This window comes from Coenobita brevimanus, chromosome 78, assembly GCF_032717465.1.
Source record: "Coenobita brevimanus isolate Jiangsu-jjx chromosome 78, ASM3271746v2, whole genome shotgun sequence".
In the NCBI taxonomy this organism is placed as follows: Eukaryota; Metazoa; Arthropoda; class Malacostraca; order Decapoda; family Coenobitidae; genus Coenobita; species Coenobita brevimanus.
In genome coordinates, this window is record NC_137031.1 from 4,752,510 (window position 1) to 4,766,744 (window position 14,235).

The 14,235-nt window shown below is 41.8% G+C and overlaps 1 protein-coding gene across 1 annotated transcript in view; it reads right to left on the minus strand.

Moving 5' to 3' along the window:
- Window positions 1-9,148: 9,148 nt before the first annotated feature.
- LOC145408644 (organic cation transporter protein-like) overlaps window positions 9,149-14,235 on the minus strand; it is a 108,066-nt gene continuing 102,979 nt past the window's right edge. Inside the window, exon 13 of the mRNA XM_080279328.1 lies at window positions 9,149-9,388. Coding sequence (XP_080135454.1) covers window positions 9,149-9,388 — 240 coding nt within the window. The remainder of the gene's footprint in view (window positions 9,389-14,235) is intronic.

Consider the following 14,235-nt stretch of genomic DNA (forward strand, 5'->3'; position numbering starts at 1 on the left):
TATAAATATAAATATATATATATATATATATATATATATATATATATATATATATATATATATATATATATATATATATATATATATATATATATATATATATATATATATATATATATATATATATATATATATATATATATATATATATATATATATATATATATATATATATATATATATATATATATATATATATATATATATATATATATATATATACTGGCGGCAGGCATTCGGTCGTCTTTGATAAAATTCTCACCAAAAGTATTCAGCTTCCGCACATCTACATGGTTGATTTCCTTAATGTTTGATGGAAATTCGTCCACAGCTTTCAGAGATATATTGGCAACAGACATACACACACACACACACACACCCTCACCCACCCTTCCCCCCACACACACTGCCTTTCTAAAAGCGGGCGATAATTTCTCAGATATCAAGGTCACAGGGCAAATTCAATTTTCGGTCAGAGTATGTCTGTGTGTGAGCAAAAAACTAAAACTGTTTTTAGGTTACTCGGATCTAACTTGGTGGATGAGCTGAGGATGACTTTAGTGGATGACTAACTGTTTTTGAGAACAATAGGTCAAAGAACAAGGCCATATGGCAAGGTCAGCTTAAGTAGTTTTAATCCAATGTTGACCAAACATTTTGTAACGTATCAGGAATTTATAATGAAATCAGACTGATTCAGAAAGTTCAACATACGTAGGTTCTCTGATGTGATGGAAAAATTGTCTGTTGATAGATGAAAGGTAGTATTAATAGGTTTGAAGATGTCATACTTGTGGGAGTGAAGTGCGAAGTGATAATGTGTAGCATGGGCTATTACAGACTCAGACTTTACTGTACAGTAATCAGGGGCTTTATATAAACCAATTGCGGATAGTGAACGGACAGGGGTTCCTGGACAAATAAGACTGACAGGAGTTGAGACACTTAAGAAGAAATAGCTGATGTGTTTTAGATGAGCATGGTGTACCTGGCTTTTGGGGGCCGGAACAAAGGTACAGACAGGTTGTACTGAAAAGTTACGGACTAATGCAGATTCGCAAGGAGCAATGCTGCCAGGAAAATTTGTTAGGAGGTACGCAGCACAAACTCGAGAGTTGGGTGTGAGAAGGGCACAGCTGTCGAGGTCACTTGAGGAGATGAAGGCAATATAGAGACGATCACTGGAGAGAAGAAAGTACTCTGAGGAGACAGAGGTTTGTCAGGGAGTTATTGTACCAGAAGGGAAAAGGAATGATGTGAAGAGATCGAATGTGATGGAAGAACGAAGAGGAATATGAATAATTATATCTTTAGTAAGGAATTTGGCCTCTAGGATTAGGTAGTAGTGTTCGAAAGAGGAAAATGAAATCACAGGAGACAAGCTGAAGGTTGAGTAAGCCCATTCCAAGGTAGAACAAAGGCCAGAGAGAGGTACTAAATCTGGGGTGACACGACCATCAACAGCATTGACTAAAATACGAATTAGGCTAGAAACTTGGGAGACAAGAGAGTCCAGAGAAACCTGCAAATTATTTACATGTAATTTAACATACATCAGCTCTGATATAATATTTACCTTTGATACTTCACAATTAAGAATAGATGTAAAATTATTTAAGGTAGTTGTAACATCATTTAAATGGTGTGTCATCTCTTGTATCATAGAATGTTGAACATTTAACACCCTTTCCTGGGACTGTAGAGCATTTGCTAATTGAAATAAGTCTTCCTTAAATCCAGAAAGGTCACGGGCAGTCGCTACACCAAATAATCCGCTCAGAATTTCTCCTCCAAGATCAAAAAGTCCAAGTTTCACTCGTGAGCGATCCACAGGCGTTTGATAAGGGAAGGAATCTTGAAGATGGTTGAACTGATAATGAATATAATCTAACTTCCAGCAGATGGGTAGGTAGAGTGCGTACAAAAATGTGTCTGTGCGATGTCTATTTTTAGCATCTGACAGGAGTCCCTGCAGGTCCTATAGCTGACGTGCAAAGTCAGGCAGGGCGATGGCCATGGCGGCCAGCGGCTCTAGGTCGTAGCCCAAGGAAACTACATCTTTCACTACCATTACCTCGCTTCCTGCACCAACCAAGGCCCTGGGCCGTACGGCACCATCGTCCTCACCCGATCCAGGCCCGACTAGAGTCAGCACTGCTTGCACGTAGGCCCACAGCATCTTTCCTATAAAATGAGTTGATGTCAGAGGTGATGTTAATGCAGATGGTAACGACAGTGTGAGATGATAACGTTATGCAAGAGATTTAGTGGCAGAACGCAATATGGCACGATAGTTATTAACAGTAGGGGAAGGTTGAATAGTAGTGTCAGAAGGAGGACTTAGAGAAGAGGCAGAAGGTTGAGTAGGAGTTTGTTGTGGAGATGTGGTCTATGTTAGTGGCTCCTCCAAGACTATGCGTTTTGATGCACGTTTGAGATCATCTACATGCACCCATGTCGTCTCTGCCTGGTACAGATCTCTTAATTCGAATTTATTACGATTACGAGATATGACACGGAAGGGACCCAAGAATTTACTCTTTAGTTTTGAATCTCTGTCATGATCTAGGGCAAAAACTAAGTCACCTACCTGGATGGTAACATCTGTGGCAGCGGCATGTTGGTTATGTACCATCTCCTCATTTGTAAGGGCCAGATTATCCTGAACATATTTAAGTTGGATAAGTGGACTCGCACGTAATTATCGTAGTTGTAGATCGGATCCGGTTTGGATTGTGACAGTGAATAAGGTAGTCTTTTGTCAAAGCCATAGATGACAAAGAATGGTGTTTCACCAATTGACTTATTGATCGATGAATTAATTGAAGCAGCTACCTGTGGAATCCACTCGTCCCAGGTGGAAGTCTGATCTCCCACTATGTGATGTAGACTCTCCAATATCTTCCTGTACTGGCGCTCTACTAGGCCATTCGAGGCTGGATGATGGGCCACTATATTCCATTTCTTAAATCTTTACCGAAGACATTTTTCTTCCAATACTGAATTATTGAACTCCGACCCGTTATCAGTTAAAATTACTTCTGGTTTTGTGAAGGGCAAATTACTGAATTAATAAAGGCATGTGCCACTGCGTTAGCAGATTTTTCATGCAATGGAACTAAGATAACAAATCTAGAGAAATGATCGACTACCACTAATAGATAGACGAAGCCAGATTCTGTACGAGGCAGCTTCAGAAGATCAAGAGAGACAGTTTGCCAAGGTTTTGATGGTACTGGGTACTGCAATATAGGAGCAGGTTGACAGGTTGTCCCCTTATGATGGGCACATGATAAACATGCATCCCTTCTATATCCTTTCGCATAGTGGGCCAATATTATGACTGACGTGCTTCCCGTAAGCTTCTGTCTTTGCCAGGGTGTGATGCATGAGGGGAGTCGTGGATTAAATGAAGAGCAGCAGGAATTCATTCTGTTGGAATGACTAGTTGCTTAACTTTGCGATGAGGTATGTTGTTACCTTTCAGTGCTGAGTGTATATAGAGCAATTCATTGTTGAGGAAAAAATCAGATACAGGGACTGGTAACTTCGGCAGGGAAGAATCATCACCTGACTCTAGAGAATATATGATCTGTGACCATATAGGGTCCACACCATGGAACCTATGCAGCGTGTCGTAATTGAATGCCAAGTTTACATAGCAACCGATTGAGACTGTGGCTACATGCCGCGAGAGGGCATCGGCTACGGCACTGGATTTCCCAGGAATGTATTCAAATGGATTATAGTCATTCACAGTGACTGCCCAACGTGCAAGTCGACCGGTAAGGTTACGTCCCCGAAACAGGTCACATAAGGGAAGATGGTCTGTTTGGATGTGAACAGGATAACCATAGATAATGTCGCGGAAATGTTTTAAAGACCAGACCACGGCAAGGGCTTCCCAGTGAGTTACACTGTAATTCTTTTCCGCGGAGTTTAGCACACAGCTGTCATAGGCAATTTGAATAATCTGGGAATGCCAAAACTGGGGATTTTGCTAGGGCATTTTTCAGTGTTGTAAATGCGGTTGTCTGTTCATCAGCCCACACAAAAGACGCATCCTTCTTTAGCAATTTTGTTAATGGCGCAGCTATCTGGGCATACCCCTTAATAAATCTTCGGTAATAACCACTGAGACCGAGGAAACTGCATACAGCGTCGGTGTTGGTTGGAGTTGGGAAATTTGTCATGGCTTTAACCTTGTCATTAGAGCTTCAATAACATGTCCTAGGAATTGGAGTTTCTTATGTAAAAAATCACACTTTGATAGTTTGATCTTAAGTCCAGCTTGAGTCTAGTGAACACTTCGGCCAAATTTTCTAAGTTCCTCCACCGAGTGACTAGCGATTATGACATCATCTAGATAAGCAAAAACTGAGTGACCTATCATGCCGGAAAAAACTGTATGAATTAGCCGCATGAACGCTGATGGTGAACTTCTCAAACCGAATGGAAGTCTACGGAATTGGTAATGCCCGGATGGAGTACTGAAGACAGTGATAGGACGAGATGATTCCTCCATTTCCACTTGCCAGTAACCACTTAAAAGATCTAGGGAGGAGAAAACACAATTGTTTTTGCCTAAAGATTCCAGCAAATAAGTGAGTGCAGGAATTGGAAATCTGTCCCGGACAGTCATTGCATTCACGTGTCTGTAATATATCACTGGTCGTAACTCACCACCTTTCTTTGGAACCAGAAATAGCAGGCTGTTCCACGGACTATCAGAGTGTTCAATGACCTCATTACCCAACATGTCCTGAATAAGATGATCACCTTGTTGACGTTGGCTGTGTGCTAAAAGGTAGGCAGGAATGTATACTGGCTGAGCTCCGGGCTGTAATGTAATTTGACACTTTATTAAATCTGTCTTGCCCATACTCTCACCAGGTAGGGCTACAACTTCGTGATAGTCTCGCAAGAGATTAAGTAAGTGACTTCTGTATTCTGGGTAATCACTCTGTTTCACATGAGATTCAAGGTTAGATGGAATGTCGGTGGACTGAGGAACTGAGCACACATCGGCAACAGAGCATGGGAAATCTTGGCATACACATACGGCCGCTGAGTATACCAAGAAGTCACCAATCTGTGTTCCCGTTCGTAATTTGAGTGGAGCATTATTACAGTTGGCTAAGTACAAGTAGCATAAACCATCCTCTAGCACCATACACAATGCTGACTCATAAGCTAAGCCATTTACACGACTCGTCTCAGGTAAGGTTAGTACATCCACTCCTGCTTTCGCACCCAGAACACAAACAGAGACCTTAGTAAATTTGTGTGGCTACAAAATTGTGGACTGATTTGTTACTGCACGGCTTGTCTCTGCGTGTTGTAAAACATCATTCACACTTTGTGAGGTAGTTAAATGAGATGTGTCTGAGTTGACAAATGTGCCACTGTTAGAGGGGTTGATATGATCCACAACTGAATGCTCAGAGGGTGTAGTACTAGATGGTAGTGCACTTGGGTGTTCAGGTAACGGTGTGTGTACCTGTTTACTCTCGAGTAATGTTGGAATCACGTGACATTGAATAACTGAGTTTGTTTGGGAAAGTACCGGATGTGGATATTCCATACTAGAAATTGGGAAACCATTGATATCTATGGTACAAGAAGCAGGGAAGAGAGCAATAGCTTGTTGAGCCATTGTCAAAAAGCCAATGAGAGTGTCCGCTGGATATTTAAGATCATTAGTGACATGAAACTCCACGTCAAAAGGTCTTAAGGCTTTATCAAGTTGTACTTCTAGTGTGATCTTTCCTTTGACCTGAAATTCTGAGCCATCCACGCTGCATATGCGAATGTCAGGTGGTTCGAGGAGCCCAACTCTTTTAGTTGTTTTCCTAATGTTGTTTAAAGAGGTATCTGAGATCAGGTTTACCATAGATCCAGTGTCCATAAAGAAAGAGCTTTGTACCCCTTCGCTCCATCCTAGAATGACTAGGCCTAAAGATCTTATAGGTCCTACCTGGCGAATGGGGAGTTGATATTCTGTTACCTTATTTTCAGACACTGGCCGATCTTCCGCTGTTAGGTTACATTTCTCCAATCCGAGCGCTCCTCTTCCCCCAACTGACGGCTCTTAAGGTAACGACACTCGTCAGTGGAGTGAGTTGTGCTATTCTTGTGATACTTGCGTGTTAGACGACGGGACCGCGAGGGTGTGCACAGTCGTTCCCATGAGCGGAAATGTCTTTCTTTGTGTTCACAGCTAGACTCTCAATGACCTACATTACCGCAGTGCCAGCACACAATTGAGGATTGTTTGCTTCGTCACATAGTTGGTTTGTCACGACTGCTAGAAGGTGAGCAATAGTATGAGTGAGACCGATTACTAGGTTTGGTTTTTGCAGTTGGCCGTAAACAAGACATCAGATGAAGTAATGCTGGTGTGTAGTACCCTCGCAGTACCACCTGCAGAGCTAGAGGCTGAGATGTAAGAACCGACCTGATGAGTGATGTCTGATCCTGACCTTTCTATTATGGCCTTGGAAATGTTAACTATTTTGTCTCGGGGGTTAAAGCCAAGTTGTAGTGCTATTTGTTTTTGGTTGTTAGAAAACCAATTAAGAAATCCAAAGTAATCGAACAAATCTGCAAAATTATTTAGTGAAACCATAACCACTCCATTAATTTCGGCTACCCATTGAGTACCACTGAACAATTGGTGCAGCTCTGAACTCGTCGCCTTCATGGTAGCTGCTGCCTCAATTACCTTTGCATGTTGGGGAGCTACCTTCATGTCCTCCATTTGCTTGAGAAGGTTTGTCAACCCTATAAGAGATGCAGCATTGGAATGTTGGCAACAAAGTTGAATTAACTGTTGGTGACACGCGTCAAACATTTGGCAATCTTCGAAGTGCCGCACGCAAATAGCAGCTCCTATTAGTGACCTGCCCTGATGGAGTCGACTCATCAGATAAGAAACTTTCAAGGGTTCAGTTGTGATTTGCCGATTACGAATGTCATTTTCTACCTCTCTGAGGAAGTTGTAAATGGAAACTGTACTATCCTCTCCTGTAAGTTTGGGTCTGTTAACATCATCCAAATATATGGACTGGGGAGGTGGAGGGTTCTGATTCGCCATCGTAGGAAGAGCGTGAGACCACGAAGGTGAGGAAGTAAGCACAGTAGTAAACTGAGACAGTGTGTGGGAAGGAAGTGTCGTGGCGGTAGTGGTGTGTGTCGTGGTTAGTGGTGGTGTATGTGTAGTAGAAGGGAAGGATAAAGGCTGTGGAGAAGGCTGATTGGCTTCAAGAGAATCAGTTGGAGAAGATGATAGAGCATATGGGGTTGATATAGCTGGATTTAGGGTAGGAGTAACAGGAGTAGTCGTAGTAGAAACAGGTAGGGAACTTACGGTTTGTTTACTATAAGATCTGCCACTACGAAGAGTTACATTATCACCACAAACAGGGTCATCTGTGTCACTATCAGATTCAATAGGGGAGAGATCTACTCTTAAAAAAAAAAAAAAATGACATTAATAGAATAGGATTTAAGTAAATGAAAATAAATGAACAAATGGATGAATGAATGAAAGAATAAATGAATAAATATATATAATATGTGAAGGAATGATTTATATGAATATGAGTTAAAATGAATGCTTTATTTACAGCTGAACATGAGTATAACTGGGAGAAAATGGGATTAAGCAGGAGTGAGTGAACGAAAAAATCTGACTGAATGAAAAATGAGGGACAAAAATGCAATGAATGGATTAGAGTTAATGGTGAAAATATCACAATCTATTGAGACAGCTTGGCTTCTCTGTAGAAAGAAATCGATTAATGTGATGGAATGAGAAAATGCAAAAAAAATACTTGTAGTAATATGTGTTCCATGCAAAAGCTTGGCTCTCGTATCATAGTGTCGTAGTGTCTCCTCCCCCCGCCAGCGATGATTGGGTGGAAGTGTTCGTGACATGACTGGGCAGCGGCTAAGCACTGGATGGAACGAGGAACTGATGGGAGCAGGAAACTGTGACGTAGCTCAGTATGAGTGGCCACGTTCCCTGGGTGACGTCGGTCTGTGCGGTGGGTGGGGAAAATGATGACGTAACGGTGTCGGGCGGCGGTTGGGGGCTACTTCCTGGAGTGGGGTCTGGGTTGGAGTTTGTGGGGGCTGAAACTAACCCGTACAACAGGTCACACAGGACTGGCAGGCGAAGGCAGGTTGTAGGTTGATGGGAGCAGGAGGCTTATGTGGCTGTAGTGGTGTGGTGGTAGGTGGGGTGTATGTGTGGAAGAAAATCCCAGAACCACATCAAAGCTGCTAGGACGATTCCACACCAAGACTGCAAAAGGGCTCGAGGATGGGGCGGAGATAGACTGTGTGTCATCGTTGGAAGAACAGCAGTGTGGGAAAACAGACACAGCCAAGATTGCCCACAGAAGAATAGTGAAATCACTATTATCCCACCACTGCCACCAAATGTTAATGTTTTTTTATGCCCCTTGACGCCAGTCGTAGCTGAAATCAAAGTCTCGGACAAGTTTTCTGATAATACATTAAACACCGCCTTATATCTTCACACAGCAGGCATTGACACCACCTGTGTCCAACCCAGCCCGTCGCTAACTGCTACTGCTCTCTGGCTCTCACCAGCTAGGGCGGTGGTGCGACCACAAAAGTCATGATTCAGCAAAGTTTGAATCGAACCAGACATAGCAAGCGCTCACAGACATAGCAAACGGTGGTGCCCTACTTGGATCCTACTTACAGCTACATCCATACTATACCTACACACTACATATTTTTACACATGGTTACAAACACATCTGTCTGCCTATATTATCAAACTTTTGCCAACCAGTTCTTCCCCCACCATACTAAATTCCCAGCTTCTGTCTTTTTCCCAGTGTAACTTCCTCTCCAACACTGTTACTGCTCTGTCTGCTTACCAGCATGCTTGTCTGCTCACCATCCTGCTTGTCACCATCCTTCCTTTCTACTCACCAACCGTCTGCTCATCAGTCTCCCAGTCTGCTCACATTCTGCTTGTCTGCTTCCCAATCTGCCTGTCTGCCCACCATTTTGCCCATCTGTTACCACTCTGCCTGTCTGCTTGCCACTCTACATGTCTGCTTCTCTGCGTCAGCTTGGTCTGGTGGCGCCTCAGGAGACGGACGTCCTCCTATAAGAGCGGTCCCCCTGCCCCCCTCTGGCCTCCCTGGACTCCCTGGGTTGCTGCTCCAAGACATAAACCTCCAGCGCTTCCTCCGCCGCCACCGTCGTCCTCAACCTGGACTTCCTCGCCAGAAATCCAGAGTACTTGGCCAGGCATTCCAGCCACAGGAACTAGGACACCCGGCCAGTCCTTCTGGATTTTGTCCTGCACAGTGTGGACGATGTGACCATTTATCCGGGACAGACACTGAAAATGTTGGGTTACAGGACGAAAAATGTGGATTATCTAACCATTGATCCGAAGTGTTCCAGCTTAAATGAGGCCTGTGTCAATCCGCAGTGGTGTGCTAGAATCTTTAATTGTTTGACTACGAGGCCTGCATATGAGACCAGATACCCAGCCTGTGTGGGCAGGGAGGAGGCAACTGCACTGATCCCGACGCACAGGGTGAGTTCATTTAGTGGCTTGTATTGAATGTGGGTGTGGAGATTTAGAAGCACTTTTTATTAAGCTATTTATGTAGTATGTCACAGCCCAGTAACATTTTCTGTTGTATTGGTGCATTATATGATGCAAAATATAAAAAAAAAAAAAAAAGATGCTCAGAAGCTTCGAATGCCATTCAGAAGCTTCGAATGCCATTCAGAATAAGAGCAATATCTCAGGACCGCATTTTCGTTGGCAAAACAGACTTCGTAGCACTTCTTTAGCGATTTATGTTTAGTATTATACCTTACTTTTGTCTTCGGTGTTATTATTGTCATTGCTGACATTTTCTTCATAAGCAATGTGCAAGGAGACGTAATGTTCCAATAACTAAAATAAATCGCTTAGGAAGAGGTGCTACGAAATATAAAATGTGTTCAAGAGAATACGTCACTCAGTCACTCGAGGATTTGGAGGCAGAACAAACGAAGTCAGCAAATATTTATAAGTAACAGCATCTCCAGTGTGAATAAATATTTAATAGGGTAGATAGGAAAAAAAATGCTGGTAACAATAAACACTACAGATGTACTGGGTCAAGGGCATGAAACTATTCCGTATCTGTGACTAACATGAAGTGCACATTGTGGGCGTGTATCAGAGATGCATATCATGTATCAGGTATTATCTCGGCTAAAAGTTCACCCACAGTTCCCCGCCAACAATGTGTCCTGCCTTCTGTATTTCTCATTGCTCACCGAATGTAACGGAGTCTCCTCCTTTTCAATATATTTTCTTATATATTTAATATTGCTACAACAAAAATTACATAAAAATGTAATACTTTCCCTCAATACAGCCGACGCAGATAAGTTTGAGTAGTGTTTAACTGTAATAAAACAGTTACAGCGAATAGCGTCATTGTACGAACCGGATTCTTAAATTATGGAACAAGACTTCCACCCTCTTGATAATGGAATATATAAACAAGTAATTTTTAGTCAGGTTCTGACAGAGGATTTTAAGTGCGAAAGGGGTTGTTAAGTTGAGCTGTACAACCAGCAAAAGAAAAATGCTAACAGCAGAGTACAAAGGATCTCTGAATGTGCGCTTTGGCTTCTGTCGCCTCGGCATAGCTAGTAATTCTACTTGAGGGATGCGTTTCCAGATAATTTTGCATTAGAATACACAGCCTGACGTAATGATGTTTACAAGAAAGACGCTTAAAATGATCAGATGCTTTTTTGCCGACTGTTCAGTCTAGGACAAAAGTTCCCCCGCAATTCTACTGAATTTATATATCATTTTTCTCCTTGAGGCATCATATCAAAGACAATCATCAAAAATCTGTGTGCAGAGAAGCATGTCAAGCCTTATTCATTATATAAAGTTAACCAACCAAAGTAAGTTAGACGCAAAAGAGGTTGAATATTAGGCGAACCTTAGATCCTCGCAGTAAATATGGAACACATTGATCAGACGAGGAATCACGAATTCAACAGAGTTGGGCGGCATAAAGTGTGAGATGCTGTGAGTGACTGGGAATCGTTTTTATGAAGGATCCTATCATTATTTTGTTCTGTTTAACTTGGCTTAAGTATGCCATCTCTCCATATTGTATACTGAAGAGCATAAAGAGATTAACAGTACACTATGGTACTAGTCACGACGAAGTTTATGGAAAGGATGTGCAGCCGCAGTGTTGTCTTAGTCTGTGACCAGGCTTCGTGAAGTAAGCTGCAAAAGACGAAAATCTCCGTCAAGTGACGGATCTATGATTTACACGACACACAGGTCTCCACAGCAAAGAACCATTCTCACAGCCTTTTTTTTTTTTTTTTTTAATGCATCTTTATTCTTATTTTTCCCAGTAGCTCAGTTGTGAAGCATTTTGTGTTATAATTTGGATAAAGTTGAAAGCATAAGCAAGCAACCTTAAGCTCATGAAAGTTTATAAGTACAGTGGGTGTTATGGAAAAGAGACGCAGAGTACGAGTATTAGGTTGTGCTACGATGGTAAAATATAGCAAGTTGCTGAGACAGGGAATAGTACGAGGTACACCAGGGTGGGTGGCACTTGGTAGGAGAGGTAGAGGAAGGCCAAAAGAGACGTGGGTGAGGACAATGAGACGGGAAGCTGGAGATGAGTGTTGGGGAGATCTTGAGGAGTTAGGACAAGATAGGATGTGGTGGTGTGAGTTCATCGAGGCCCTATGCATCCCCGAGGGTGCCACAGGAAATGATTGATTGATTGATTGCTGAGATGTTTTACGAAACCAGTGATGTGTTGGACAAATTTTATTCTCACTCCAATTTAACTTGAACTAATACTGATATTTATTTTGAATGCTGCGTAGTAACATGAGATTACACTAGAACATGATGATGGTCACGAGGAAGTGCTGAAAAAGGATGGACAACCATAGACTTATTCAGCCACTGAGCTCTGTAAAATCAAGTGCAGAATGATGAAATCTGGACCAGGATAAATTGGCAGAGATAAATAGTGCGGCAGAGACTGTAGCTGCTGCATAGGTGAAATGTGTGACAGGATTATAGTGTTGCAGACATGAAGTGTTACAGAATGATACTTGCTTCATTTAAAAAAAAAAAAAAAGTCTTTTAGAGATTAAAAGCGTCAAAGAATGAAAACTGGAATGTTGTTGAGGCAAAAAGCATGGCAAAGTGAAAAGCTGCAGAGGTAGGAAATGTTGGGGGGTGAAGAGTGCTGCAGACTGAAAAGTGTCGCAGATGTTTGAGGTTTCAAAGATTATCATTGTTGCAGAGATATAAGTTGTTGCAGAGGTTGTACAGTAAGTTGTTGAAGAGATAAAAAAAAATGTTGCAGAGACGATGAGCTAATGCTACGGATTTGATAAGATTATTTTGTCAGGATATTTGTGTAAGAGTTTTGCAGGTATGAAGATATAGCGAAAGCACACACACAGGACAGTGGGAAAATGTGGAAAACCAAATTGCATGGCGACAGATTAATAGAGAAGAACCTCCTCTGTGTCTTTCACCATCGATTAATACGGTCTAGGTAAATTACACAAAATTTGCGACAAAAGGAAAGAACAAAACAGAATGTTATCTGTGACCCCTACATATGTGATAAACTAGAATGAGATACTGTAAGTGAATAGGAAAGATGTATTATCCATACCTGCTGTGACGAAGAAATTGACAAAAGAATGTCTTGTTCGCAGACTAACTAGTGGAAAGAAATCACTGTACAGTATGCTGAAAAATTATATAACTTTGATAATAAACGTTGATCTCTGCTCCGATTAAACACTTAACAGACAGAGAAACATTCTATGAAATTAATAAAATAAAGGATAGAAGTGTTGTAGGTTACACATACGTTATACATTCATATACACATCATACATATTCATACATACATAAAACTGCGCCATTTTATACTCCACACAATATATTTTAACTGAAAATTGTAAATGCAGCACGACTGACTGAGTTCACACACACACACACACACACACACACATGTGAGCAACGGTTTATTCAACAGTCTAACGTCAGGTGAAGCCACATCCTCCCACTTGCCACAAATCATATAAGCTGGACATACATGCAGCCAGACCAGACCCACTACCCAGCGCACAACACAACACACCAGCAAAATCTATTGCTCATGTTATTAAATCTTAGAGGGCGATCGTGTAAGCAAACCTTTTTTTCATGACTGTCAGTTTCATATTACCCTTGAACGCAGTAAATGGTTAGGTTGCATTCTGCTGTACATTTCTTAATGTAATGAATGTCGAAGTAGAGGGGTTAATTGTAATTTCTATCAGTTGCCTGCAGGCTTGATGTTCCACACCACAATCTACCCAATCCACCAGTCTCTTCCCACCTCATTTTTTCCATGCTGCTGACCAACCAGGCAGCGAGCGAACAAACTCTCAGAGGAGCACAACCAATGACGGCCGAACTGAGGGATCTCAGAAGTGGTACAAGGCACATCCAGTGTAAGGCACGTTATCAGTCTCAGTACAGTCACCGCGCCCCCCACTGCCACAGCTAAAATATATATTTTTTAGTGATTACGCCAACCTGTTCCTGTGAAAAGCTGCCTGAGGCATTCGGTAATATACCTTGGATAGAAACAAACACGGAAGGCAGTAATTGCTCAAGGTAATCAGCCAGTGTTAGGCAATGTGTGTACGGAATATGACATCCAGGGCTGAACTAAATATTCCATGTTGTTTTCATAACATGAGAAACTGACTTATAATTTCCAGGACAAGAAAACATCAGCGGATAATAAAGCGTGGGATATTGTGATATAAGTTCAGATAAATATTCATGTGACCTAAGCATTGGTATATATATTTTTTTCATGTTTATATCGGCCATGATCGGTAGATGGCTAATCGAGTTGAGCAGAGGGTGTTGCGATGTTTTGGACATATGGAGAGAATGGATAATGAGCGATTGGTGAAAAAGGTAACTAGATCTGATGTGAGAGGTGTAAGGCTGAGAGGAAGACAACGAATAGGATGGATGGACAGTGTGAAGAGAGCGTTGGATGCGAGAGGGATGTCTGTTGAACAAGGAAGAGTGGCTGTGCATGATAGAAATGAATGGAGAGAAACTGTGAATGAATAAATGATGACGCAGCCCTAAGGGGATATTCTCCC